At 32.5% G+C, this 25,444-nt stretch overlaps 3 protein-coding genes across 6 annotated transcripts; 1 reads left to right on the forward strand and 2 right to left on the reverse strand.

The window, feature by feature from the left end:
* The first annotated feature begins 2,384 nt into the window (after positions 1–2,384).
* On the forward strand, positions 2,385–8,193 carry LOC100802949 (TOM1-like protein 5). 3 transcript variants are annotated; one of them, XM_014775801.3, is made up of 10 exons: positions 2,385–2,827; positions 3,699–3,802; positions 4,201–4,279; positions 4,529–4,627; positions 4,726–4,839; positions 5,423–5,571; positions 5,807–5,882; positions 6,335–6,420; positions 7,004–7,168; positions 7,619–8,193. In XM_014775801.3, the coding sequence occupies exons 1-10, from the start codon at positions 2,810–2,812 to the stop codon at positions 7,950–7,952; spliced, it is 1,224 nt and encodes a 407-aa protein (XP_014631287.1). In that variant the 5' UTR covers positions 2,385–2,809; the 3' UTR covers positions 7,953–8,193. The 3 variants fall into 3 exon arrangements, with proteins under 3 accessions (XP_014631287.1, XP_040871553.1, XP_040871554.1); XM_041015619.1 differs by lacking the exon at positions 2,385–2,827 and adding an exon at positions 3,165–3,255; XM_041015620.1 differs by lacking the exon at positions 2,385–2,827 and adding an exon at positions 3,173–3,255 and having other exon boundaries at positions 3,705–3,802.
* Positions 8,194–8,717: 524 nt separating this feature from the next.
* Positions 8,718–14,740, reverse strand: LOC100803481 (ferrochelatase-2, chloroplastic). Of its 2 annotated transcripts, XM_003525104.5 has the most exons (11): positions 14,430–14,739; positions 14,192–14,330; positions 13,115–13,442; positions 12,862–13,005; positions 12,589–12,690; positions 11,247–11,350; positions 11,012–11,138; positions 10,497–10,649; positions 9,785–9,885; positions 9,434–9,635; positions 8,718–9,224 (listed from the first exon to the last, which is right to left on the reverse strand). In XM_003525104.5, exons 2-11 carry the CDS (start codon positions 14,299–14,301, stop codon positions 9,000–9,002), a joined length of 1,596 nt encoding a protein of 531 aa, XP_003525152.1. In that variant the 5' UTR covers positions 14,302–14,330; positions 14,430–14,739; the 3' UTR covers positions 8,718–8,999. The 2 variants fall into 2 exon arrangements, with proteins under 2 accessions (XP_003525152.1, XP_006580371.1); XM_006580308.4 differs by lacking the exons at positions 11,012–11,138; positions 11,247–11,350 and having other exon boundaries at positions 14,430–14,740.
* Positions 14,741–17,432: 2,692 nt separating this feature from the next.
* On the reverse strand, positions 17,433–21,057 carry LOC100804018 (serine/threonine-protein kinase SRK2A-like). The gene is made up of 9 exons (NM_001255671.2): positions 20,755–21,057; positions 20,155–20,229; positions 19,948–20,049; positions 19,789–19,842; positions 19,601–19,693; positions 19,419–19,511; positions 19,015–19,119; positions 18,831–18,929; positions 17,433–18,051 (listed from the first exon to the last, which is right to left on the reverse strand). The coding sequence occupies exons 1-9, from the start codon at positions 20,872–20,874 to the stop codon at positions 17,737–17,739; spliced, it is 1,056 nt and encodes a 351-aa protein (NP_001242600.2). The 5' UTR covers positions 20,875–21,057; the 3' UTR covers positions 17,433–17,736.
* Positions 21,058–25,444: the final 4,387 nt, after the last annotated feature.

Here is a 25,444-nt window from a genome sequence, read left to right on the forward strand (position 1 = left end):
AAACGACAACGTGTGCTGTACTCCAGAGCCAGAGGACAATACCTGACACTGGGACCAACCACGACCAAAGTCACTAGCAAATGTTACTAATCGCTTTGTTTGAGTGACACTTGTAAGCTATGTTCGTTGGTAATGTCTTTTTTTCTGATTCGATGACTTGGCCTCCGGGACAACTTCACATTCCATGATACTAAAAGTTAAATAAAATCTTGTGAATAATTATTTTCATCAAGGAAACCATTCTCTTTTCTTCTTTTGGTAAAACATAATGTTAGTAATCTTAAGAAATTAAATCAACATCAAACATAAAAAAGGAAAAACATCTTTGTTTTTTTAATACATGTTTTAGGAGTAGGTTAAGGTGGACCACCTCATAAATAACCTATTATGAACAATAAATAATTTTTTAACCATTAGATTAGATTAATGTTGTTATCATATGTACACCACATTAAATTCTTCTAACTCTCTGGCTCCTGCTTATTGCTATCAGAGAATATCCGACAGTATATTTTTTTTACTTTTATTCTTCTCTCTTTTCCCTTTTCATTCTTAATCTGCAATCACCTGAAACCACCCGCCTTAATTTGCATATCCCTCTCCAAAATGAAACAAAAATGATCATATTTGAAACAAATATGCCAAGTGCTCCGTTATGGTTCCATTCGAGATACTTGGTAGAAAACGCGATGGAGGTGTGGAGCTACAGAGTTGCGTAGGACGACCGCTATGGAGTTGCGTGAGACAGATCAAATCAAACCCGTTGTCTGTGTTTTTTGGCTTACGATGGTTCAGCATGATGAGATTGTGGCGGTTGTCAAAAGAATCCTTGTTGGCCACGACGACGACTAAGTTGTTGTGAGTGAGAGGAATATTAATCGGTGATTTGACACATATGATGCACTTAATCTATGTGCAAATCGGTGCATAAGTGGTTCGTAATAGATCATATACAAGATTGTTCATTGTAACATTGGCCCATGTTTTATATTAATTTAAATTTAAAACATTAAACAAACTTTTTTATTGAATGTAGATCAACTTAATAAAAAAAATTTAGTTTAACGGGTTTGAAGTCAAATTTAAATATATAATTGTATTAAATATTTTAAAGAATAATTTTGGTGGATATAGTAATTCTACCGACTTGAGACCATCTCTCATAAAAAACATCTTATTTTTTCGGTTAAAAAAAGAGTAAATAGAGGTATATTATAAATCACATATAGTTATTATTAAAAAAATTAAACAATACTAAATAATGTTAAACATTAATTAATTAAGATTAATATAATATAACATGTGTTCTGATTTGGTTTAATTTTTACCGCCAAAGCCAAAAATTGAAACAAATTGCAATATTTTTTTAATTGATTTTATGGTTTACAGGTTTCTAACATCCATAAAAGTCACAGTAAACACATATTTAATCATCTTTCATTAATTATTAGGTTTTAAGCTTATATATGAAAAAGATTTTCACTAAATGACATAACCTCACCATATAAATACTATAAAATAATATTTTACAACAAAGACTAATTTTATTGCAAAATATAAATACGTTGTACCTATAATTTCACTTAGAATCACTAAAGAAGCTAACAAGTTACATATAGATTAGCTAAGCATGTTATGACTGTTATTGTTAATTTTCATGTTTATTCTTTTGCTCTAAACTCTATTGTTTGTGAGTTAAGAGCTTATATGGCTAAGTCGTCTTCCCTAGAGGCTTTTAGCTTCTTGAATAATACTTCTCATTCAAAAAAAAAAAGTACGTTGTACCTATAGGACACATGTATGGCACAAACTATTATTAAAATAACTTTTAAATTTTTCTAATAAGTATTCTTTTTTGAAAATATTAATATGATTGAACAGAGTCGTTGCAATGTGAATAACTTGAGCATGTCAAATAGAAAATCATTTCTGTAAGGGGCAATTATAGCACCCTAAACAAAGATGTTCTCACATTTATGGAATATAGATATAGTGAATTTGGGATACATTGTCAAATAAATAAAAGTTTGTTAATAAAGAGCACAATTGTTTGTCAACTACATCACATGGTATTAGAATCACTTTTTTAAGTAGTTAATTAATTAAAAATTCCCTTTTACATAGCTTTTAAAATATTAATTATTTCCTCTAAAAAATATTTATTATTAAAATTAACAAACTTAATATTTATCATGATTTATGATTTAATAATAATAATAAAAACATGATACTCTCAGTATATATATTATTTTCTCTTACTTTTTTAATGCAAATTTTTGTTACTGACAATGGTAATACTCTGACTAGATATATCAACCCAAAGTACTATCGAGGAATTCAAGATTTTTTCTAAATTAAAATCTTGAATCATACGCGTCAACAGGTAAAAGGGTGAAGCATAGGCGAGTAGACAAAGGGAAGGTGAGGTTATCAAATTGCAGCTTCTCCTTGGAAAAGAAGATTTAGCTTCGGAAGAGTAGGGACAGGGACAGGTCTTATGGCGGTGCTGAAGTTTGTTTGTTCAACAATTACCTTAACAACGACAAACACATACCAAACCCAAACCTTACTTAGATTTCATTCTTCGTTTCTTCTCTGACCATTTTCAATTCTTCACACAACACACATTCATATAATCATATCTGACAATTTGTCACACACTTTAACTTTACTACTTACTTGCCCAATTAACTATTTCATCGTCATATGCTAAAAAGCTTTCAACTTTAAAGTTAACCATAAAGAAAAGCTCTCTGTGAAAGAAAAAAGCAACAACCAAATTGATCTTCGGTTCTGGGTTACAATTGAAATGCTGAAGCTCTCTGAGGTTTATCACTGAATCCTTGGCATCTTCCTCATGATCTTTGTCCTTGTACAAGTTAAAAATATATATTTTAATTATTATTGTTGTAGTTTTTTTTTGTTTATTGAGTGTGCTCATCTTGGCCCTAAATCATAAGCACTGCAAGTTTGGTTTTTGAGGTTTCATTTTTTCTTTTTATTTCACTTACTTCTTTGATGTGTTAAGTATTAAGATCTGATCGTTTGGGTTGTGGGCATGAAGGATTATAATTTTTGTTCATTTTTCTCAATAACATTTCTTTGAGCTTACATCGAAATTGAGTTAAATGCTGAGTTATCTCGCCTTAAATTTTGTGCTGTTGCAGGTCGTTCATGACATATAAGCAGTTCAGAATTTATCGCTACTTGCTAAGCATTTAGTTTAGCACTACCCTTCTGCTTCTGCCACAACGTGTGAGTTTCATCTCTATCTTAGGTCACTAAGTCACTTTAATTGCCTTATGGTGGAAAATGTTTTATATAGGACAAATTCTGAGTCGTGTGATCGCAACTTTTTTGTGTGTTGTGGATCAGTTAACTTTCACTTCCCTTGTGAAATTATATATAATGGTTAACAGTCTAATGTAACATGGAATCCAAGTTTTAGTTTATAGTACTATATTCTGTAGTGCTATTCATTCAAGGGCAGAAATGCTTATTTTCTCTTTGGTATTCAGTTTGACTTAATATTTAAGGTTGTATTTTGTCTCTTTAGAGATAGATCTCGTTTGTTTCTAGTAAGTGAAAGTGGACCTAATTTAATTTTAATGATATTTACTCTTTGTTTAATGTTTGCCTTCCATTCCGAATTATCTTTTAAATTTTATATTTTATTGAATTCTTATATTTTTATGTAGAAAAAGATGGCAGCTCTGGTCAATGCTGCAACAAGTGAGAAACTGGCTGAAACTGACTGGATGAAAAATATTGAAATCTGTGAATTAGTTGCTCATGATCAAAGGTACCCGACAAAGCTTTATTTTCCTTATATGATATTCAAGGTTTTTTAAAAAAAGTCCTTGACTGTAATTGCAACTGCAACATCAAGGTTTTTGGAGTTTCTGACTACGTTGCAATCACAATTGCAGCTACATCAATTGCTGCTACTTTTTACAATATCAAGGATTGTGACAAAACTGCAATTGCACTGGGACCATAATTTAAAACCTTGATGATGTTGTTTCTTTTTGTTTGATCATTGTTCATTGATTATGGTACTTGTTCACTGCTACTCCTAGATGCGCTAGCCTGGCTGGCCTATCACATGATTATGAAATCATAAATGTGCCAGAATAATCCTAGGTTCCAAGCAATGTTGATGTTGATGATCATCATATTTTTGTTTTTCTGAATATTCAGGCAAGCTAGAGATGTTGTTAAAGCTATAAAAAAGAGGCTGGGTAACAAGAACCCAAACATTCAACTTTATGCTGTCGCGGTGAGTATAACAACTTCTGTATTTCTCTGTTTATAATTTTTCAAGTGAATTTTCTAAATATTTTATACCTACACCATACCTGAAATGGAGAAGATTGATTATGTAATTTTCTTTTCTTGAATGTATTTCTCTGTTTATAATTTTTCATGTGAATTTTCTAAATAGTTTTTACCTACACCATACCTGAAATGGAGAAGATTGATTATGTGATTTTCTTTTCTTGAATATTTATATTACTTGATTTTCTAGTTGCTGGAAATGTTGATGAACAATATTGGAGATCGTGTTCACCAGCAGGTGATTGATACAGGAATTATTCCTATTCTTGTGAAAATTGTGAAGAAAAAAGTGAGTTTTTCTCCACACTGACTATTGTTCTTTAGCAAAGTTATTTTTCATTTTTTCCTTAATCGTCTCTCTCTCTCTTTTTTTTCCTTGGCATGCAGTCAGATTTGCCTGTAAGGGAGCGGATATTTCTCCTATTAGATGCCACACAAACATCCCTTGGTGGTGCTTCTGGAAAGTTTCCACAGTATTATAATGCATATTATGATTTGGTGGTAGGTACAGATATGTGAAGTACAACCGCGAGATTTCCTTATGATTCTGATATAGATTATTTGATTAATAAGTGGAAGCTAGACTATTGTTTCGGCAGAGTATGAAAGAAGTGAAGTAATTTAAGCGTTATGGGTTTTAAAATGTATATGGTTTTGGTTTTTACTATATATGCTAAATTTGGGTATGGTGGTCAGGTCATATGGTATGGGTATGGTGGTCAGGTCATATGGTAGTCTCCGTTATGAGTTTATGGAACACAGTTATAAAATTGTAACTATTGTATGAGAAGTTTGTGTTAAATGGGAAGAATGATCCCAAGTTAGTTCTGTTTACAGAAAATGGTGGTATTTTTCCTTTAGAGAGAGCCTGTGGGTGGTATGCAAATATGCTTGGTATTAGGCTTTAGAGTCTCTATTTTTGCTATAAAAAATCTGACATATTTTCTACCTGAATTATAGACAGTCATGACTCTCCTATTCCCTTTGTGTATATGTACGATTCAAATGATCATATGGTCATGGAAACACTTTTTTGTCAATACTAGTTTATTATTTGTCAACGCTTTGTTTTACTTTTTTATAGAGTGCTGGGGTGCAGTTTCCTCAAAGGGATCAAGTGACCCAATCAAATCGTCCCCGTTCACAACTTAATGGGATTAACAATGTACCGAACAGGGAGCAGGTCCCGCCTAGACATCAGCAAGCAGAGTCCCAAACTGTTCCTGAATCTAGGTGACTTATCTTCATCTTTGGTAAACTTGTGGACAGGATCTATAGAAATCCTTCTCTAACTTGTTTCATTAGATCCTTTTTTTTTTTTTTTGTATAAATTCAGAATCATGGATGATTCTTGATCTGGAGACCTGTCCACTTAGCTGGTGGAGAAATATCATTCTAAAAAATATTTGTTCTGTCATCTTTTTTATCCAGATAAGCACATCTCTTAATCTGCAATTGTGTTTTGCAGCATTATTCAAAAGGCTAGTAATGCATTAGAAGTTTTAAAAGAAGTCCTTGATGCTATCGATGCCCAACATCCTCAGGTGAGCCAAGGACCTGTCATGCTGAAATCAGATTTTGCATTCCTAGGATATGACTTGCTCTTCATTTTGATTCATACTTGATCTACCTTTGCATTGATACATCTTGTGATGCTTCTTCAATTTTCGGTCAAAGTAATAGGCCTCACTCTCAAATTTGTTTTGCTTCTGTTTTTGAGATTGACAACAAGGAATGAGGTTGAGAGCCTCGAGATAGTTCTTGATGATGATAAACAGAAATAGTATGGAAACAATAGGAACTTCTTCAAGATTCTACAACAAATTAAAAAAATCATGAGGCATAAGCTGTCACTTGGAAGGGATTTGACATATGACTATTATGTTCTTTAAATACTTTTTATTTTATGAACCAAACCTGAGATACACGTATGTAAAATGTAAATAATCACATTCCTGCATTAGCTAAAACTTATTTTTTTTTTTTTCTTTTCTAGGCTGCAAGAGATGAATTCACCCTTGACCTTGTTGAACAATCTTCATTTCAGAAGCAAAGGGTAATGCATCTTGTGATGGCTTCTCGGTAAGGCTGCTGTAAATTTTTCTTTTCTGCTAAAAGCATATACAATTTATGTTTCTCATTTCTAGACTTGAAATGTTTAACAGGATGGATTATAATGCCTTTGCTTTTGGTCTGTCGCATCTATAGAGATTTTGCTTTGATACTTGATCCACTTTAACGATTCATAAGCAGCAGATTTTTGCTATTGAACTAAGAAAGGCATAATTTTTAGTTTTTTCATGTTGCTTCTTTTTTATTTTTTTAAGAGGTACACAATTTATTAGATGTACATTTTATTTACTTTTTCAATTAATATATAATATAATGGAAAATTGATATATTAATTTAGGGAAAATTATGAAGGAATAATTTCTAGAAATTTGTTTTAAAAAATTAAATCAATAAATGGCTACTCATTAATCATTATTTGAATATAATTTATTTATTCAATGGTTATTTGTTATGAAACTGGAAATATTTTTATGCAAAAATGTTCTTGTAAATTTCCCTAATATTCATGTTTTGCACATTCATGCATTTATTCTATGCATTTATTCTATGTTTAGTTTGTACCTTCAACTGCTTTTTCTCTGTTTTTTTTAAGAGATGAGAGGATAGTTTCTCGAGCAATTGAATTAAATGAGCAACTTCAGAAAGTTCTTGCAAGACATGATAGCCTTCTTTCGGGCAGGCCCACAACAATAGCTAATCATTTGGAGTGTGAAGAAGCTGAGGATGAGGAGGAAGAACCAGAACAGTTATTCCGGAGGTACCTTGCCTATTCTTTATCATGCTAAACTTATTTCCTTTTCATGAAGGACGAAACTGTATCTTGAATATTCATTTCCTTTTTGTTTTATTTATTTTACCAAATGAACAGTGTAATCAAATGAAAGCAGTTTTGATTACTAGAGTCCTAGTTGGTTAAAGTTCTCAACAAGTACTTGTAGGAGAAGAAATAAGGAGATAAAATGAATCAAACGTCTCTGATAAGTTAAAATCAAATCATGCACCTTAGCTTTATAAAGAACTTAGATGACAGAACTTCTGAAAAACTTATCCAAACTGGAGAAAGTTTTATGTTAACTTATAAGACAAAGTTTGATTCATTTTATTTCTTCATTTTCTTCTCCCATTAAGAGTTTGTTAAAAAATTTATCCAAACTGAGCCTAGGAATATAGGGTCAGTGTGAGTTAATAACTTTTTTATGGCTGGCAGATTACGCAAAGGAAAGGCTTGTGCAAGGCCTGAAGATGAAGAAAGAGAACCTGAGTTTCCTCACTTGTGTTTTCTGGAAGAGAGACTCAACCGGCCGTTAATAAGACCACTATCTTTGGAGCCATCTCGAGAAGCTAATACTTATTCTGCACCTGCTGTGATTCCTCCTCACATGGCAATTCCACCACCGCCTTCAAAGCACATTGAGAGGGAGAGATATTTTCAGGAAAATAAAAAGGACGGTGCTACTTTGGCTGGCCACTTGAGAGGCCTCTCCTTACATAGTCACAATGGCAGCAGCTCTCACAGTGGAAGCTTTGATTTTAGTGATTGATCTCTTAACATAAGAACCTCTTTTTTAAACTTTTATTTTTCAATTCTATGGTGTTGGGAATTGAAGTTGATGGTTTCTGATTTAGTCCTTTTGTGTGTGTGCGGGGGTGGGGGGAGGGGGTGATATGCCTGCTTCAGTTTGTAAGAATGCATGTAATTAAGGGTGTTTATGAGATCATGTGCTATGAGACCGGAGGTTTTGTAAGTTGCAATCCTAGTGTGATAATGCTTTCTCTTTCTAATTTCTAGGGAACTGTAACTATACATTTTCTTCTCTCAACTTACAAGCACTTATCTGTCAAAAAAAAAAAACTTACAAGCTCTTAATATATTAGGGTATAAAAGTGTGAGTCCTACCTCCTTTGGATTACTCAACCACCTCTTCTTCATACATCACCAACCTCTCACTCCCAACCATTTTCCTTCATCTCCCTCCCTCCTTTCAATGAACCAACACATATCCACAAACGCTCTCCACGTTCTTTGCACCCTTCAAACCATGTCTCACACCTCCACAATCTTGCCTCTAGTATACTCAGACCCACACGAGAACATGAACAAGAACTACTGCACCCTTTTCAAAATACCACCCTTTTTTTGTCAACAAAATATTACATCTGACAAGGTCAAACCCACTAAGGTTGGCTTAGTAGGCGAAAAGGGTTGGGTAATTTGCACAATTTAGGTTCAAACCTTATTGCAGTCATTATACAAGTGCACACACACAAGAGAGAGAGAGAGAAGGTCTTAAGAGTTCACAAGGAAATTGTGATGTCAAAAACTGCTTTTAAGCTACAACCACCGAGTAGGTATCATGGATCATGGAACCCAAGTAAAATTGCTTTAGATACGTACAAGAGGTACTCTGCGTAGTATACAAACCAAATCACTATACATTACTTTTCTCTCATTTCCATCCACAAATTATGTGTCTAAACTACATTTGAGAACTCCTGAACGCACGCCTTCAAGGGCCATATGATGCTAATGGTATACATATACAAGCAAAACTAAATTCCACTGCCATAGAGGGTAGGTGAGGACTCACTCACCTAAACAAGGGCAATATTCCCCACTGGTGCAGAAACCCTTCACCAGTGGTGACTTCTAAAAACAACAGAAGAAGCACAGCAAGCATAGCTGCTCTTCCATTCCAAGTTTCAGCACTTTTGGTCCATCCCCATTCCCACACAATTACTGGTGGCGGCAACTCCCTACGTTGCGAGTCATATGCTGCCAATAACTCTTCTACACTGCCCAGTGGAACCAAAGACTGCCAAAAAAACAAAACTTTCTATTAGATCACATGATACAAGTAAAAAACTACAAAATACAGAATCACATAATCCTATACAGCTCAATTTGTATCAACAGTTTGCTGAAAAAAGAAATTGTCTAAGTCCGTGTTTCTGTAGCAACTCAACACAGAACATTGAATAAAATATTTCTGGCTAGAATACAAAAATGTAAATATCATGCTACCTGTCGAGCTTCAAGGTTTGAAACCGCCATTGCACCAACATAAGGGAGACTCTCAATTACAGCATCTGCTAAATCTGAAATGAAAGTGGGTTCAGTTCCTAGAGCAGGAACACGACCCCACTTTTCTATACCAGAGTTTAGAGCCAATTCTTTGTACTCAACATCAATTTCTTCTAGAGTTTCAATATGCTCGCTGACAAAGCTGTGAATCAAGCAGATTTTAACAAAATACTAGGGTCACTTATTCTCGTGTAGGTATGAGACAGAGGAACTAAGAATGAGAGAAGGAAACAAGTCAACAACTATATAGAGAAAATAAGAAACGGTAAAAATAATGAAGACTTGTGTCACCTAATTGGTACAGCCAGCAGACTTTTTACTCCCTTTTCCCCAAGTTCAATTATTGTCTCATCTGTATAAGGTTTTAACCATTCCACAGGTCCAACTCTACTCTGTAACAAGAATAATAGCCAATTGTAAGAAATTCAAAAAGGGATGCATCTAAAAGCAGTAGCCGGGTTTTGCTATAGGAGGAGATTGGTACAGATTAATTGTGTGAGATAAGTAATCTGCTGCACCTATTGGCCATGATGAGTAATCTAGTCTACAGTCTTTAGCAACAATGCTGTTTTGTAGTCATTTCCAAATTCCCCAAGATCTTTTATCAAACAGGCATACATTCCGCATAGATCTTTCTTTATGTTCTGATGGGTGAATTACATGAATTGTTCAGAATATTATTGCCTAGTTGAGCAATCATTTTTTAAGAAAAAATCCAATCATGATTTCAGCACCAATAGCTTTATAGTTTATACATAAACAGAGATCTCACTCTAGAGTCTAGATTTTTTACTTTCTTGTGCTGGAAAATTGCCATCCTTGATAGGAATGTTCATTTTTGGATGATGTTACGGTTCCCCTTGCAGTGTACCTTATTCCATATACTAGGTTAAACCCCAGTACTTATGTTTTTTTTTTTCAGTTTCCCTTAGTATAAATCAATATCATGTATTAATATTGAAACAGAATATCAGGATAACAAATCAAAAAAAAAAGTAGTGACCTGATAAGCAAGGGTGTATGCATTAGTTATCTTTCTCTTTTCAAGTTCTTCCATGATCAAATCAACACATTCCTCCATCTCTGCCTTGTATGGATCACCAGCCTCTTCTACATAAGCAAGAGGCACCCCATGTGCACTAAAGAATATCATGACCTACAATGTGCATCAATCACCAGCAGTAACAACAAATGTTTACAATGAAGTGACTACCTAGCTCAAGCTAAGGGGAACTCAAGTTCAGGAAAAACTTCATCAACAATGCCAAAACAAGATATAAAGAATAACAGATGGTGACAGAAAGATCTTGATGAAAAAAGAAAGAAGCACAATGCCATTTCACAAAGTAGAGTAAGTCACTCTTACCATCATCATTCCACTATCCTAACCAGAAATAACTGGTAATTTGACTATATAAATTATGCTATCAACATTCAAAGGGGAATAACAATGATATGATAAAAATGTCTAGAACCACACTCTTGTCTAAGTCAAGTAAACATAACATGATGTGGTACCTCCTCAGGGCAGTCAAAACCTCTTAGCTCCTTTTCAATTAAATTTGTCATGGCCTTAATGTATCCTTCACGCTGGTACCATGAAGGAATTACTGTGTGCTGCATGTTGACTAGATACTCATCATCTCTAAAGAATCAAATACATAATTCATAACAGACTGAATGTTAGATAATGTATTGGAGCCTAATGATATTGATGTGATAACAGTACATTTTTTAAATTTATAGTAACCACCTGAATATACTCTCCAAGAGACGAAGACTTGAACCACTGGTTGAAATTGAAAATTGTGGATAAAGTGGAAGCACAACAAGCTTTGTAATTCCATCCCTTTTAATCTACTCGATATATTTTGAGGCAAAAATTAATTAATACCAGATTGAAAATATATCAGACAGACAAAGGACCAATGAAGTTCTATTAATTAGACAAATATTAGTCCACCCTGTTCCCTATATCGTATCCCCAAAATGAATAAATCTAGTTTTCAGTAGTTTATTACTCAAATGACGTATATACATAGATAGATTAAGGTATGAACCAATTTAACGGTAAAAGATTATTCAAGAGGATAACCTGTTAGACTGCATATCTTTGATTATATAACATAGCAACCTTCAACTGTCCCAAAGAATACAAAAGTTATGCATTAAGAATGGAAATAATGTCTTATTTCATTTGATTCATTTGAATGTTGTTTAAATAAATATTAACAAAATAAATTGACATTTTTGACCGATTATATAATCCATTTTCTCACAGCAACTTTAGCATTTTTTTTCAACTTTTTATCACTAACATATTCTTGTTTTACCCCTCCACCATCCCCCTTTCTGTATATATTTTTTGGGTTAATTTTTCTGAATCTTTTCCTGCAAACACATTAGTGTGTGTCTGCTAGAGTGTAATGAAAAGAGACCAAGTTATTTAAAAAGTATCAGTCTGAACTAAAATTAAGTTTAGAAAATTAAAATTAGATATATGGTCAACTACACCAACTATCCCAATTCCCAAGAGCTCGTGTTTTAGGTGAAGAAGCATAATTGGTTTTATATTACATCTCTAACACACCCCCTCAAACAATAGTCATTTGGGCTTGAAGCATGGGCATGGGCAGTGCACATCGCACAGGGGCACCTACCTTGTATTGAAATTCAAGTTTTTATTAGAACAAAAGGAGGGTCACAAGAATCAAACTCAAACTCTAAACTATATAGAGTATAGACCACTTGGTCATAAAGGCTCTACTGTCTAATACCATGTCATGAACCAACTAAACCAAACTTTGCTCTTAGGTAAAGACACATGCATAGTTTTATATGACATCTCTAAGAAAGATATCAGCCAAGAAATCTCCTAATAAAGAGAAAGGCAGAGAATGTGTGTAAACATATCCCACCCAGTCATGCAGATTTTGTATTTTCAAATCAGTGAAAAATGAATATTTTCGTATATGTATAAACAACTAATCAGAGAACATCAGATAACAACCCATTGAAACTTGTTAAAAAAAGGCACTATCAGACATAATCTTAATGAAATGCTATAGTGATCTAAGAACAAGATGACCAAATACCTGTTCAATAGCCTCTTCGGTGAATGGATGCCAGTAACGCATGCCAACATACACTTTGGCTGGGACATTCTTTGACCAAAGAGATTTCCTCAACTCTTCAGCCTGTGCACAGAACCATCAAAAAAGCTAGAACAATGAGAATGAAAAACAAAGACATTCAATATCTGATAACTTGAAATTTGAAATTCCCAATGCACACTATCTAACATGTTGAAAGTGAAATATATGTACTGTAGTAATATATGGAAAATAAATTATCGGAAAGTGCCGTGCCTGTGCATCAGTTATACGTCTAAGAGGAGATCCACCACCAATTGAAGCATAGCCTTCTTTGCTCTTTGGTGCTCTTAAAACAGATACAAATTGGGCCAATGGCTTTTGAAGAAAGCTAAATAACCTTGGAAGTCGTATAATATCCTGCATAACCATCAAAAATATGAAATCAAAAGTTTAGGTTATCTCAACCTAAAGGAAACATGAGGAAGACAATTAGCTCAAATGAATAGAGTTAAAGCTAGTGTATTACTGGGTCAGCGAAAAGGTTAAACAAAAAAGGCTGCACATCTTCTAAAGTCTCTGGACCTCCGAGGTTCAACAATAACACTCCAATCTTATCATCACCAATAAGAGGTGTATCAGAAAAATCTTGAACTGTGGGAGTTACTAAAGCTTCCACTGGCAACAAGCGCCTGTTGAGTAATTGCTCAGAAACCAAGGGTTGGGTTTCAAACCATCCTGAAGTACTTCTGCCCACTACATAATTTTTCAAGGGATTAGTGTTAGTAGAACCCTCCACATGGCCTCCAGAGCAGCGATACATCTTTTGAGAGGTACGGATTGCCTGTGGCAACAGCCTATGAAAATAAAACATTAAAAATCATTGGAAAATTCTGCTTACATTTAGTAATAAAATAATAAAAATACAAGAAAAACACAGTTGGCATTAAGATGAAACTGTAAAAATCAATTATTTTAAACATGCAAATGAAAGTTATATGTTAGCATTCGAGGCATGCAAATTTAGATAGCCAAGACAGGTTGGGCTCTGAAGCATAATGGGAAAGAAATTTATAAACATAAAGACATTTGGATGATTGTAGCGCTTCACGGCTTCAAGAAAACAGGGCAGGAAAATGGAACTTGAGTTTAAATCACGACCAATTGACCACTTTAAATGCAAAAAAACTTGTCATGGAAAATTTAGGTAAACTTGAGAGGAAAGAAAGAGTACTTAAGATATTTTAACTCTTGTTTAAAATAAATCTGGAATTGGATTCAACAAAACCCTTACATGTTTTTAAAGTATAGAATAGTTAATTTAAAATAAAACTTCTTGAATAGCAACAATTCAGAAGTAATAAAATATTTCATTCTAAAATACAAAGATTGTATTCAACTACAAATACCATGTAAGCAACGCAACATAACATTAGAGATCAACCCTCACTATACATGATCTACACATGTAAAGCCATCTTATAACAGCTAGGGCCACCAATTCAGATTTTAGAATACGATTTTTCAAATACTTCCGAGAAAAAAGTTAGTTACTGAAAACTTAAAAACGCAAATAATAGTTATGTCATGGTAAAGGAATACTTACAGAGGAAACTTGAAATTACGAGAAGCATGAGCGAGACATGGAGGAGGACGGTTATAGGAGCAAGAAGAAGAAGAAGAAGGAGGTGAAGGGGCATGAATTGGAGAATTCATACTTTAACCGCTTGCTCGTCTTTCTGTTACTGCGCAATACCAAATGCATGCTTGAACCCTTAGCATCGAAACTCAAAGCTCAAAAAACAAAACCCAGAAATAATTTACCGAAAAGTAATAAACTTTACCAAATTCCCACAAAACTGGAAGAGAAGGAGCTACTCCTAAGAAGAGGCTGCACTGTGAATGAAGACCATGAAAATCTCCTTTTTAGTTTATTTTATTACATATTTTTTCTGATTACAGTGGTTTTTATACAAAGGTGGAGAATGTTATAAATGTTCAAAGGCCATTTGCATCTGAAATCTGAATGCAGAGAGGGACCCTTGAGGTTGAGAGTGACGGGTGAGATTGAGAAAAATCCACACCTCCAGACTTCCTTCTTTCTTTTTTTTTTTTTTGTTATTATCATCTCATCTCATCTCCAACAAATTTTACTGCCCACCATTTTCCAGGATTATGTGTTTTTATCCTTGATTGGTATACCTTTTTTGGCCTTATTTGTAGTATTAAATAATTTTGTATTTATGCTCTTGTTTTTACAAATATTTTGATACAAGAAATTCATAAATGAAAAAAAATAAAATTAAGGGAATTTCTGAATTATCCGTTGGAGGTAGGCACATTGCGCCCATCAGTTATTTATGGTATATATATTTTTAATAAATTTTTTCCAGATTAGGGATAGATAAATAAGATGAATTTGATTTTTTTAGAAGATGAATTTGATATTTTCTTATGACGAGTATAGTGTGACTCCAAGTGGTTTTACTATTTGTAGTTTGTCATTAAAAAACGTACAATGACGAATTTTTAGTTAATATTATTTTTAACTAATTAATTATTCAAAATTCAAAAGTTAATGAAACATTAATGTAATAATTAACAGAAAATGAAAGAAATTATCAGAGTAAAAGTTTCAAAACATAAAAATTTAAAATGAGATTTTTTAAAATTTAGTGAATGAAAATTTAAAACACTAAAGCATAAAAGAGTAAAAGTAACATTTAGCTAATAAAATTTGCTAAGAACCAATCATTATTTGAATTAGCTTATTTTTAAAAGGCATATAACTATATAAGTAAAATATTACAAACAAAAACGTGGCTAAAACTTATTTTAAATGTAATTAAGCATGCAAAAGTGCTTTATTTATGAGATTCTTTCTCATTAAATAAAAATAGTGGATAAATTATGAATTATGAAAAAAAAATTGGTGTGAAATGAATTATGAAATATTTATCAAGTTAAACTATAATGAGTATTTTTTATATTAATCCTTCGATTTATAAAAATAAAGAAATTCTGATTAATTTAAAACTAAATAAAAAGATAAGAAAAGTCATCTATAATTTATATTGGTGTGTGTCTGTTTTTACTTCTGTTAGGACGTGTTAGTTAGTTTTTTTAAAAAAATTGTACTGTACTGCATCAGCTATAAATATGTGGGCAAAGTCATGATTTGGGCTATTGCTAATTGCTATTATAAGGTAAGTCTGAGTCAGATACTCTGGGTGCCATGTAATGTAAGGCACAAATGCCTAAGCTACCATGCGTATAGGTACACAAATGTTTGTCCTTTATTTTCTCGACCGCAAAAAGGTGCACAATAATTTGTTTGATTGAGTACAGCACAATCTGAATTCCAGATTTTTTTTAATCTATCCCACGTGGGACGTGGCCTGTGGCCATATCTAGTCCCAGCTTGAATGTAGTAATAAACACAGAATTCAGATTCAGATTAGAGAACTCCTTATATTAAAAGGTTATCAATACTAGTAATTATTTGGAATCAACACAAATTAAGTCCAACTCAGCATCAACCCCAGAAATGGTCCAAGTCCATTGGGATGAGGACTCCTGTGAGATTCTCATTATTAGACTCAAACTTGTATCGCTTGGTATTTCTTAAGTTTTAATAATAAGACCCTCAACACTTGTTTATACCTCCATGTCCATGGCTTTATAATATTCAACACTTAAAAGGAGCCCATTTTCTGTTAGGATTATCTCATGGCATTATAATGTTATCTTCAGTTAGGTTCACCCAAAAAAGTTATCTGAGTTATATATAATGTTATGTTATGATTATGACTCACTAGCGGTAGCATCCACGTTATAAAATAAAGTCTTGCCAACACTACTAAGCACACCTACTTTCTCATATGTTATCACTATAAGTTGAGCGTTCCCTCAAATCTCAATTATATGATTGAAATATCTTTACATATACTTAAACCATCGCCTTCATGCTTTGCTTGAACGAGGAAAAATAAATTGAAGAGAAAGAGAAATAGGAGGAAAAAATGATGCGTTTGATGATAAGAAAATAAGGGAGAAGAGAAATTTAAAGTTGTAAACTCACATTCTATATTCACTCTATTTGTCACCATATATTCACTTGTTTCTATTTCTCTTGAATCAAATATTTTTTATTTTACTTTTTTTATTCTTTTTTTTATCTATCATATTTCTCAAATATTTCTTTTCTTTTTAGGTCTTACTAGCCGGAGCCTCGAAGCTCAAGATTAACACCTGACCTGTCACACCTCGGGAAATGACTAAAATGAGGTGGAGCGGAGACTTTTTAGTCACTACTGTAAAACATATCAATCTTAAAAAATTTTCTAAAGTATTTAAAATAATACTCTGCCCATGAAATCTAACTTAATTGATTGAACAAATTATAAGTTGTTATAAATCCTTTATTATCATATTTGATTCCCATGAATAATAAAAAAAGAATAGTACTACTCTTAATGGTAACTAAGATCTAATTTAAATTTAGATTTATAACATTTAATGTCTAGTCTAATTATTATTCTTTTAAAATCTGATCTTAACCATTTAGGATTATATGATTAAGATTAATTTAACCTGAAAAAGTTCTTTTAACACCATTATCAACGGACAACTTGAGAGAGATAGAGAGAGAAAAGAGAGAAACATCAATATGATAAATGATGTGATGTGATAGTAAAGGAAAGAGACAAAAATAAGAAGTGTTGATTGAGTGTTTAAAATAAAAGGTTATCAAAATATCACCACTTTAATTTCACACTTGAGCAAGTTCATCCGCTTGCTATAATATGCGACTCAAAGTAGAGGCAAAGCCAAGAACAAGAACTTTAGGCACAAGACATGACTGAGGCCATTCTTTCATCTACTATATTACTATTAAAAAGCATTTTAAGCTTTAACTATGCGGGTTACAACAGGCATGAGTAATTTTGAAGTAATCAGATAACTACTGTTCTCATACACGGCTTCCATGGTGATACAGGTAATACTAATACATTACATGGAAAGTGCCATAAGTTAGACTGCCTCGATGGTTTATAGTAGTTATTATAAATTATAGTACACATAAATAGATGACTTCTAGCATAAAAAATAATAATACTTTAACCAAGTACACAAGAATTATTATACTGCTTAACTGATTTGAAATTCTCCACTTGCATGAACCTCTTTGACCCTCTTGTCATACTCGTCTTCTTCATCCTCCTCTTCCTCCACGTCTTCTTCCCCTTCATCTTCTTTGCCCTCCCAGCCAAAACCTTTGACAAGCCTAGATACTGGAGGAGGGTCCCTTGCCTCTCCCACAATTTTCATGATCTCCTCCACACTTTGAACAGAAAAGCTTGGATTGCCTCTCTGGTAATAGACAGCTTGAGCTGATTCTGTTAGCTCTCTTGGAAGATTCTTTAAAAACCATGGGTGGTTCTTAATTTCCTTAAGAGATATTCTCTGTAAACCACAAAGATAACAAGATCTGGCAGTTAGCTTGATGTAAACAAGATATTGATTCCTAATATCAAATGTAGCAAGTGTATTTTCAAAAGCACCATGCTTATGTTTAAAATATTGTCTTTTGCTTAGGTATGTGCATCAAAACTGGAGAATGAACTGAAGACAACATTAAGCAACATCAAAATAGGGAGCTGTATATAGATGGAAAAACCCTTACAAAAAATTTAATTAATAAGGACTGAATGGAATATAAGTAAAAAAAGATCTGTTTGTTTTTATATAAAAATATGCAACCAATAGCCAGCAAAGTTATTATTGAGTCAGTACATGGCACCAAAATTGCAAAAGGCAAACACCATAAGTTCTCAATAAAATATGATAAGAATTCTATTCAAATTGTATATGCCTCAAATTTTGCAGTGTCTGGTTCTACGACATAAATCTAAGCAAGATAATATGGAAAACAGTGCAAGGGAGAGAAAAGAACACCAAATTCAAGTTCTGGTATAAACTAACAAGAAGAAAAGGGGTTGGGTCATGGGTGTAGAATTTCTCACTAGGTATAGCTTTCAGTCAACAGAGTTTATTTTTCAAGCAAAATTTCTTTTGATTATATTTCATTGACATAATGATTCGCAAGGGTTTTCAAGTAAACACAATAACAAAAGTGTACTTCTGGAATATAATACAAACAATGCATGCATGATCTAAACAGACACAACAATCTGTCCAAATTGTAATAATAGAAGAAGAAAAAGTTAACCATTATAGCATACCCTTAATGGATTTGCTACAAATATACGAGAAAGGAGGTGTCTGCAGTCTTGGGATATGTGAACATAATCAGGGATTTTGTATTGAACAGCCATTATACGCTGCAGAAGAGAGCAAGATATGTGGGTAAGATGATGTGATTGTAACATGAAACAATATGAAAATCAGTATTAAAAGGGTGTATACCTGAATTGTTTTCCTAAAATTCCTAGGGTCATCCTGATCCTCAAAGGGGTAAGCTCCAACCAGCATGACATAAAGAGTCACTCCACATGACCATACATCAGCCAACTGAAACAATTTTTATAATAGAACATTAATAGAATCCTGAATATATTGGTTACCACTTACCAATAGATGCACATAAAATACTTTTCCAGGAAGCATGATCAAAGGAACAAAGCTACAAAATTATAGATCAGCAAGGCTTAACAAGAAATGAAAACAAATCCCTTCCCCCCTTTCAAAGAAAACAAATGATTCTGACATGCAAGAAGGCAGAAAGATAAAGTTAACATCCAACATACACACACACACACACACAAAGATGTACGAAACTACAAAGAACCAATTATATGTAGACTAAATACCTTGCCATCATACTCCCTCCTGGAAAGAACCTCTGGTGCTATATAAGCTGGAGTTCCAACAGTTGATTTTGGTCGAGAATGAAGCAATGATGACTAAACCAAAAATATGAAAAATTCAGAAATATGAAGGCTAAAGTACATATTATTAGAACTTTGAAAGTAGATGGTATTCATTCCAGTACCTTGGAATAACCAAAGTCACAAATTTTCAGACGGGGTGCAGGACTTCCATCTAAAAGGGTATTTTCTAGCTTCAAATCTCTGTGACATATTTGCTGCAAAAAAGTGAGTAAAAGCATAGGTTCTCACTCTCTGTATTTCTGAGTACAGGAAATCCAATAATTTCTCAAGAACTTGAGCATGATTATACCATGGCATGACAGTAATGTACACCAGAAATCAGCTGCTGAAAGAAATATCTAGCCTGAACAATCAAATGGAAAAATAAATGAGATATGGCTACAGTAGGCATGACACTAAAAGCAAGAGGGTGAAATAAAGCAGAAAATACTAAGAGTAAGCTGTCAACCTCATCTTCACTGAACCTTCCAGCATTGCATATCCTCTCAAAGAGCTCTCCTCCAGCCGCATACTCCATCACTATGGCTAAATGGGTGGGGGTCAAAACCACCTGCAAAACCAAAATCCCATTTAAATAAGAGTACATAATTAATTAAATCGAGTACTCAATAGTCAATACTAAGTGATCCAACAAGTTCACAAATAAGGTCCTTGCCTCCTTGAAGCGAATTATATTGGGGTGCCGAAGGGATCTGTGGTTGATAATCTCTCTTGCCACATTCTCATCAATCTGAAATTGGAGGAGGGGGCAAAAAAAAACTTATAATCACAGATACCAAAACAATAGCTTTTCAATTTCATATATAAAAAAAATAAACAAGAAACAAATAGGAGTATCATGCTTTCCCATCTAGCCTGCTTTTACTTACAGAAGAATACAAGCAAATGAACAACCGATTTGTTGGATTTGCTAACTCAAAGATTAAGTGATAACTTTTTTTTTATTTCTTAATTCTAATTAGTAATCACAATCAACTCTCTCCGGGAAGGAGCTGCCTCACACCTAAAAACTAAATAGTTTATAATAGTATTTTCCATCCCCTTCTACATTATTTATTTCAATCACGTGTAACGAAATTGTGACAAATGCACATGTTTAGATTTTTCACTTTTCACAAATCAGAGCTTCAACCTCACAAGTCCTTCGTTGATCATCTCAAACGGAAAACGTTGGAGTGGTAATAAAAAATCGAAGATTAAAAGCAAGGAAAACAATCAGGAAAAAAAATTTAAAAATATGAAAAGAGAAAGAAACCTTTTGGCCACGCTCGATGTATTTCATGGCAACAAGCTCCTTGGTCTCCTTGTTCCTCATGAGCCTAGCCACCCCAAAATTCCCAGCTCCCAAATCCTTGACAGCCTCATACTTATCCATAATCAAATCCCTCGACTCAACCAAGGATGCTACCAGCTATGGTTATGGATTACAAAAAAGGGGGTTCAAAATTGAAAACTGAAACTCAAAGGGGCATGCAAGACCCTTGTAAAATCACATCACCATTTTACACTCTGATCAAAAGGATAATATAAAGGTGGTCGCTTTCACTGAAAAAAAAAACGGTTCTTTTTTCCACACACATATAATAATAATGTATTGGGAGAGAGAGAGAGAGAATGATGGGAACGGAGAATTATTTAGAGCGGGGAAGAGGAAGGTGCACGTGGGAGAGTGAAAGAGAAAGAATTAGAAATTTGGGGTGGGATTCAATAAATGAACATGAAGAAGAGGAAGAGAAACCAGCTTGAATCCAGTTGTGAAAATTAGTAACTGCCCTTTTGGTTTTTTTATTTGAGTTTGTGAAACTGAGAAATGAGAATTGAGATTGGAAATTTGGAATGGGATCTCTTACAACGCCGATGCTGTAGGGGACAGGAAAGGGACACCTTTCTCTTCATTCCTCAATCTTCTTTGTCGTTTTCACAAGCTACCTTCCCTTCTTTTTATTTTGGTTTAGTGTTTATAGTTTTAAATTTATTCTTTTTAATTTCTATCATTAATAAATAAATTTTTAGTCCTTAAAATTTATATTTTAATTTTTAAAAGGTTATTATCATTTTAATTTTTTTAACTACAACTAATGATATAGACCTCTTGGGAATTAAAAATATAAACATCAGAGATTAAAAAATTTATTTATTACCTACAAGAATTAAAAAGGATAAATTTAAAAAATATAAGGATCAAATGAATAGTTAAACCTTCTATTTTTTTATTTTTTATTTTAATTTAACAGCATCTTTTCTTTTTTTCAGTCACCCAAGAACCACTCCACTATTTAATTAATTAATTAATCAATCTTAATAGGTAATGTAACCCATGTATATACATTAGGTTGGTGTAAAATTTTGGTACATCTTTCCTTTTATAAATTTTTATTAGGTTGTGCTACTTGCATGGTTATCAAAATCACGTTTTAATTCGTATGATTCTACAATTTTACAAAGCCTCTGTGAGTTTAAACGGTAGCAAAATCGAAATTCGAGTAGACTCAGACGAGTTTGCGGAAAAATGAAACGACGTCATTTCATTTGTTTCATTTTTCTTTCTTCATCTTCCCTTCATGCCTACGCCCCAGTGCTTGTTGTTTGAGGGTTTGTGTTTTTCTTTCTTCCTCACTCTATATCGGCTATTCCGTCACTCCATCACAACGGTGCGATTGCGAAAGCGAAGGCAAGGTGCTCCGTGCTCATACATGGTGGTTGCGGCGACGGTGAGAACCAGAAGTGTGAGTAGCCGAGACGCCGAGTGCATGTTTCTTCCGTGAGACTGCAACCGTGCAAGTGCGTGGTGTCCGCGATGAAAGTGAATTGCGTGGTCGCAACGATGTTGAAGGGAGTCAGACAGAGTCACTAATTACTATTCTCTTATGTGTTGTGTTTTCCCTTTTCATCCTCCGCGGTAGATTTTCTTCTTTTCCTATTCTCTATTTGAAGTTCTCTTTGATGGTTAAATATTTAGGTTCTTGTTAAATTTGTAGTCTAACTCTTTTGCTTACCTTGATGTGGTCAATCTGATGACACTCAGCTTTATTGATCTTCTCTTTGAGTTTACGTTTCTGTTGTTTCCTTGTTTGAAAAAATGCAGCATCATTTCAAGTCTTGTGCATTTCCAAAACTTGCTTCAATTGTCAAATCCAAATGTGTTTATTTGTTTGTATTTTTTCTAATTTTTCGGATGGTTAATCATGTTCATGTCCATTAATGGTTTACCAAGCATTGAATTTTTGTTAAACAACAATAAGTATTATTGTGAATAAATATTACTCAGAGCCCCAAATTAATAACAGAATATGTGTATATGTGTAAAAATTCACTTCCTTCTCTCTCTGCATTCATCTCCTGAGTGTGTATTATTCTGCATTCAACTGCAGAATCACAAATAGCCATTGTAGTGAGGCATCAAGTGTTATACCTGCAACATGAGTGAGATCCAGCTCCAACAAATATAACCTTCCTTAAACGATAGATATAAGGTCAGTTAGAATATCTAAGAAACATCTCATAATATGATGATTATATAAGATTATCTTAGATGAAATATTGTTAAAGTTTGTTATTTTGATTTATTTTAGGATTGAAATATTTAGTTATGATTTTATATATAGGAATATTAATATATTTTTTAAATTGAGTAAACTCTTTCAAGTTTACGATTCAATTTCTATAAATCGAGTGTACGAAACCTAAATGAGTCTACATAGAATCGCGAGTCTTACAACCTTGACTACTTGTTTAATTTTCAATTTATTTAGTGAAATGATTAAACATATTTTTGTTGTTTAAATTGAACCTGTACATGTATATAACTAGGTAAAACTACTTGCAATTTAAAAATAATGATATTATTGTTTGAAATATGTAAAACCCTCTTTAGAATATGTAAATTTACAAGTATTATTTAATAATGATAGTGATATTTTTATGTAAAAAAATAATGATATTTTCTTATATAGTTTGTTTTAATTATTATACTTACACTAAAATATTCGTAATATGTATGAAAAACTTGATAATATCTTTATAGTTACTCTTGTTAGAAAGAAAAACATATATATGTAAAAAATACCAACATGATAAATAAGGAAGATAAAAAGTTAAAGATACAAATAATTTTAATTATAAATAAGAATATTAAATTAAATTTAATAGTAATTTACATTTTATAACCTTAAAAGACATATAAGACTTATATTATTTGTTTTTTTACCGAACGAAACTTAACTCATATATATTAATAAAGCAATACAGAATAAAAAAAGACTAGCATGGCGTGTAGCCTATCCTGCAAGAGAAGGAGCTAATATGTGTATGGATTGGTGATGATAAAATTGATTTTACACAAATGATTATTATAGAATTGATTTTGATAGAAATAAAGCTTCAGTTTTATCATATATTTTTGTATCATATTTAATTTTACCAAAATTTTGAAAACAATGTAAACATGAAAATTTTGATGAAAATTAAAGTTGACTCACATCATTAAAATCATAATTTAGAGGCTATCCAAACACACATTGCATTAGCTTGTCTCCTGAACAAAACATTCTGAACCTTGAATTCAATTCTCATATTTTTCTTATTGATAAGGATATGTAAATTAAATTAAACTTTATAAATTCTTGTTGGGGTTGATGGTCTTCTGTAACCATACAAAAAGGCATATCTTCTCCTAATTTAATTTTTTTCATTAAAAACATAGAGGGTTTGACTGAATGTTGTAAAAAATAATATCATTCCATAAGTAAATTAATGATTTACAAAATATTCCATGTAAATAATGTGTTTTAAGTACCATCCAATATCTGATAGTATATTTCTGAAAGATTAATTTGCAAAACGAAAATATTTTATTATTCTTTATAAATTGAAACAATATATTTTATTATAATACACTTAACTGAATCTTATTTCTAAAAATAATTAATGATAATATTGGATCTTATTTACCAACTAAATAAAATCAAACTTGCTTTCAAAATATCATATTCAAATATAAATCAATTTTTCAAAATCGATACCATTGATAGACAATGACATAAAAAACTCTTTATAATAAACAAAAGAGCTGAGCGTCCAAACAATAATAATTAATTACTAAGTAAAAATATATTTTATTAAATATTTAAGTATTTAAAAATAGTAAATACTTTTTCATATTTTGAATAGAATAAGATTTTTTATATTGTTAGTTACTATGATGAATAATTTAAGAATAAAAAATACTATATTTCATTAAACATTTTTATTACTTAAAAATAGATATAAAAATATTTTTTATTTTAAAATATAATGATTAAAATTTAGCAATTTTTTATTAGTATCTGTCAAAAAGGGAAATAAATGTGGATATGTAGAAAACGCGTTGAGCATCCTGGACTTTGATCCCGTCGGCGCGTAAGAGCACCACCGTCGTTAGATTGTGATTGGCTAACTGACACTCCTTTCCTCAAACAGTATGGAATCAGTTACTACTGCAAGCCTACTTCTCTTCGTAAAGTACGTTTTTTTTTTTTCTGACACCGTTAGAAGTCACGAGTAGCCTTCTCTCCAGATATTTGACATTTCCACTAAAAAAGAAAAGGACAGAAGTTGTGAGATCCATACACATACTAAATGTCACTAAATAAAGTAAATCTCTACTGAATCATAATACTAATCTTTCAAACAAATAGAGTATTAATTAAGAAGAAACTCTTCTCTTCCTATGTGTGGCTCTATTGGTGTTTGGTTTGGTTGTTTCTGTTTTTATTTTTATTGGAAATTTTTATTGGAAATAGAAAATGAGGATGAAAATGTGTTTGGTTGGATTTTTGTTTTAATTTTCAGTGAAAATATTTTCTCAAACGAACCAAAGACTGAAAACATTAAAATCTCGTTTTGAGTTGAAACCACGAATCTCATTTTGGATAAAATAAAAACAGGATGACAAGGAATGTAATTTT

The sequence above is a fragment of the Glycine max genome, chromosome 5 (genome assembly GCF_000004515.6).
Source record: "Glycine max cultivar Williams 82 chromosome 5, Glycine_max_v4.0, whole genome shotgun sequence".
In the NCBI taxonomy this organism is placed as follows: Eukaryota; Viridiplantae; Streptophyta; class Magnoliopsida; order Fabales; family Fabaceae; genus Glycine; species Glycine max.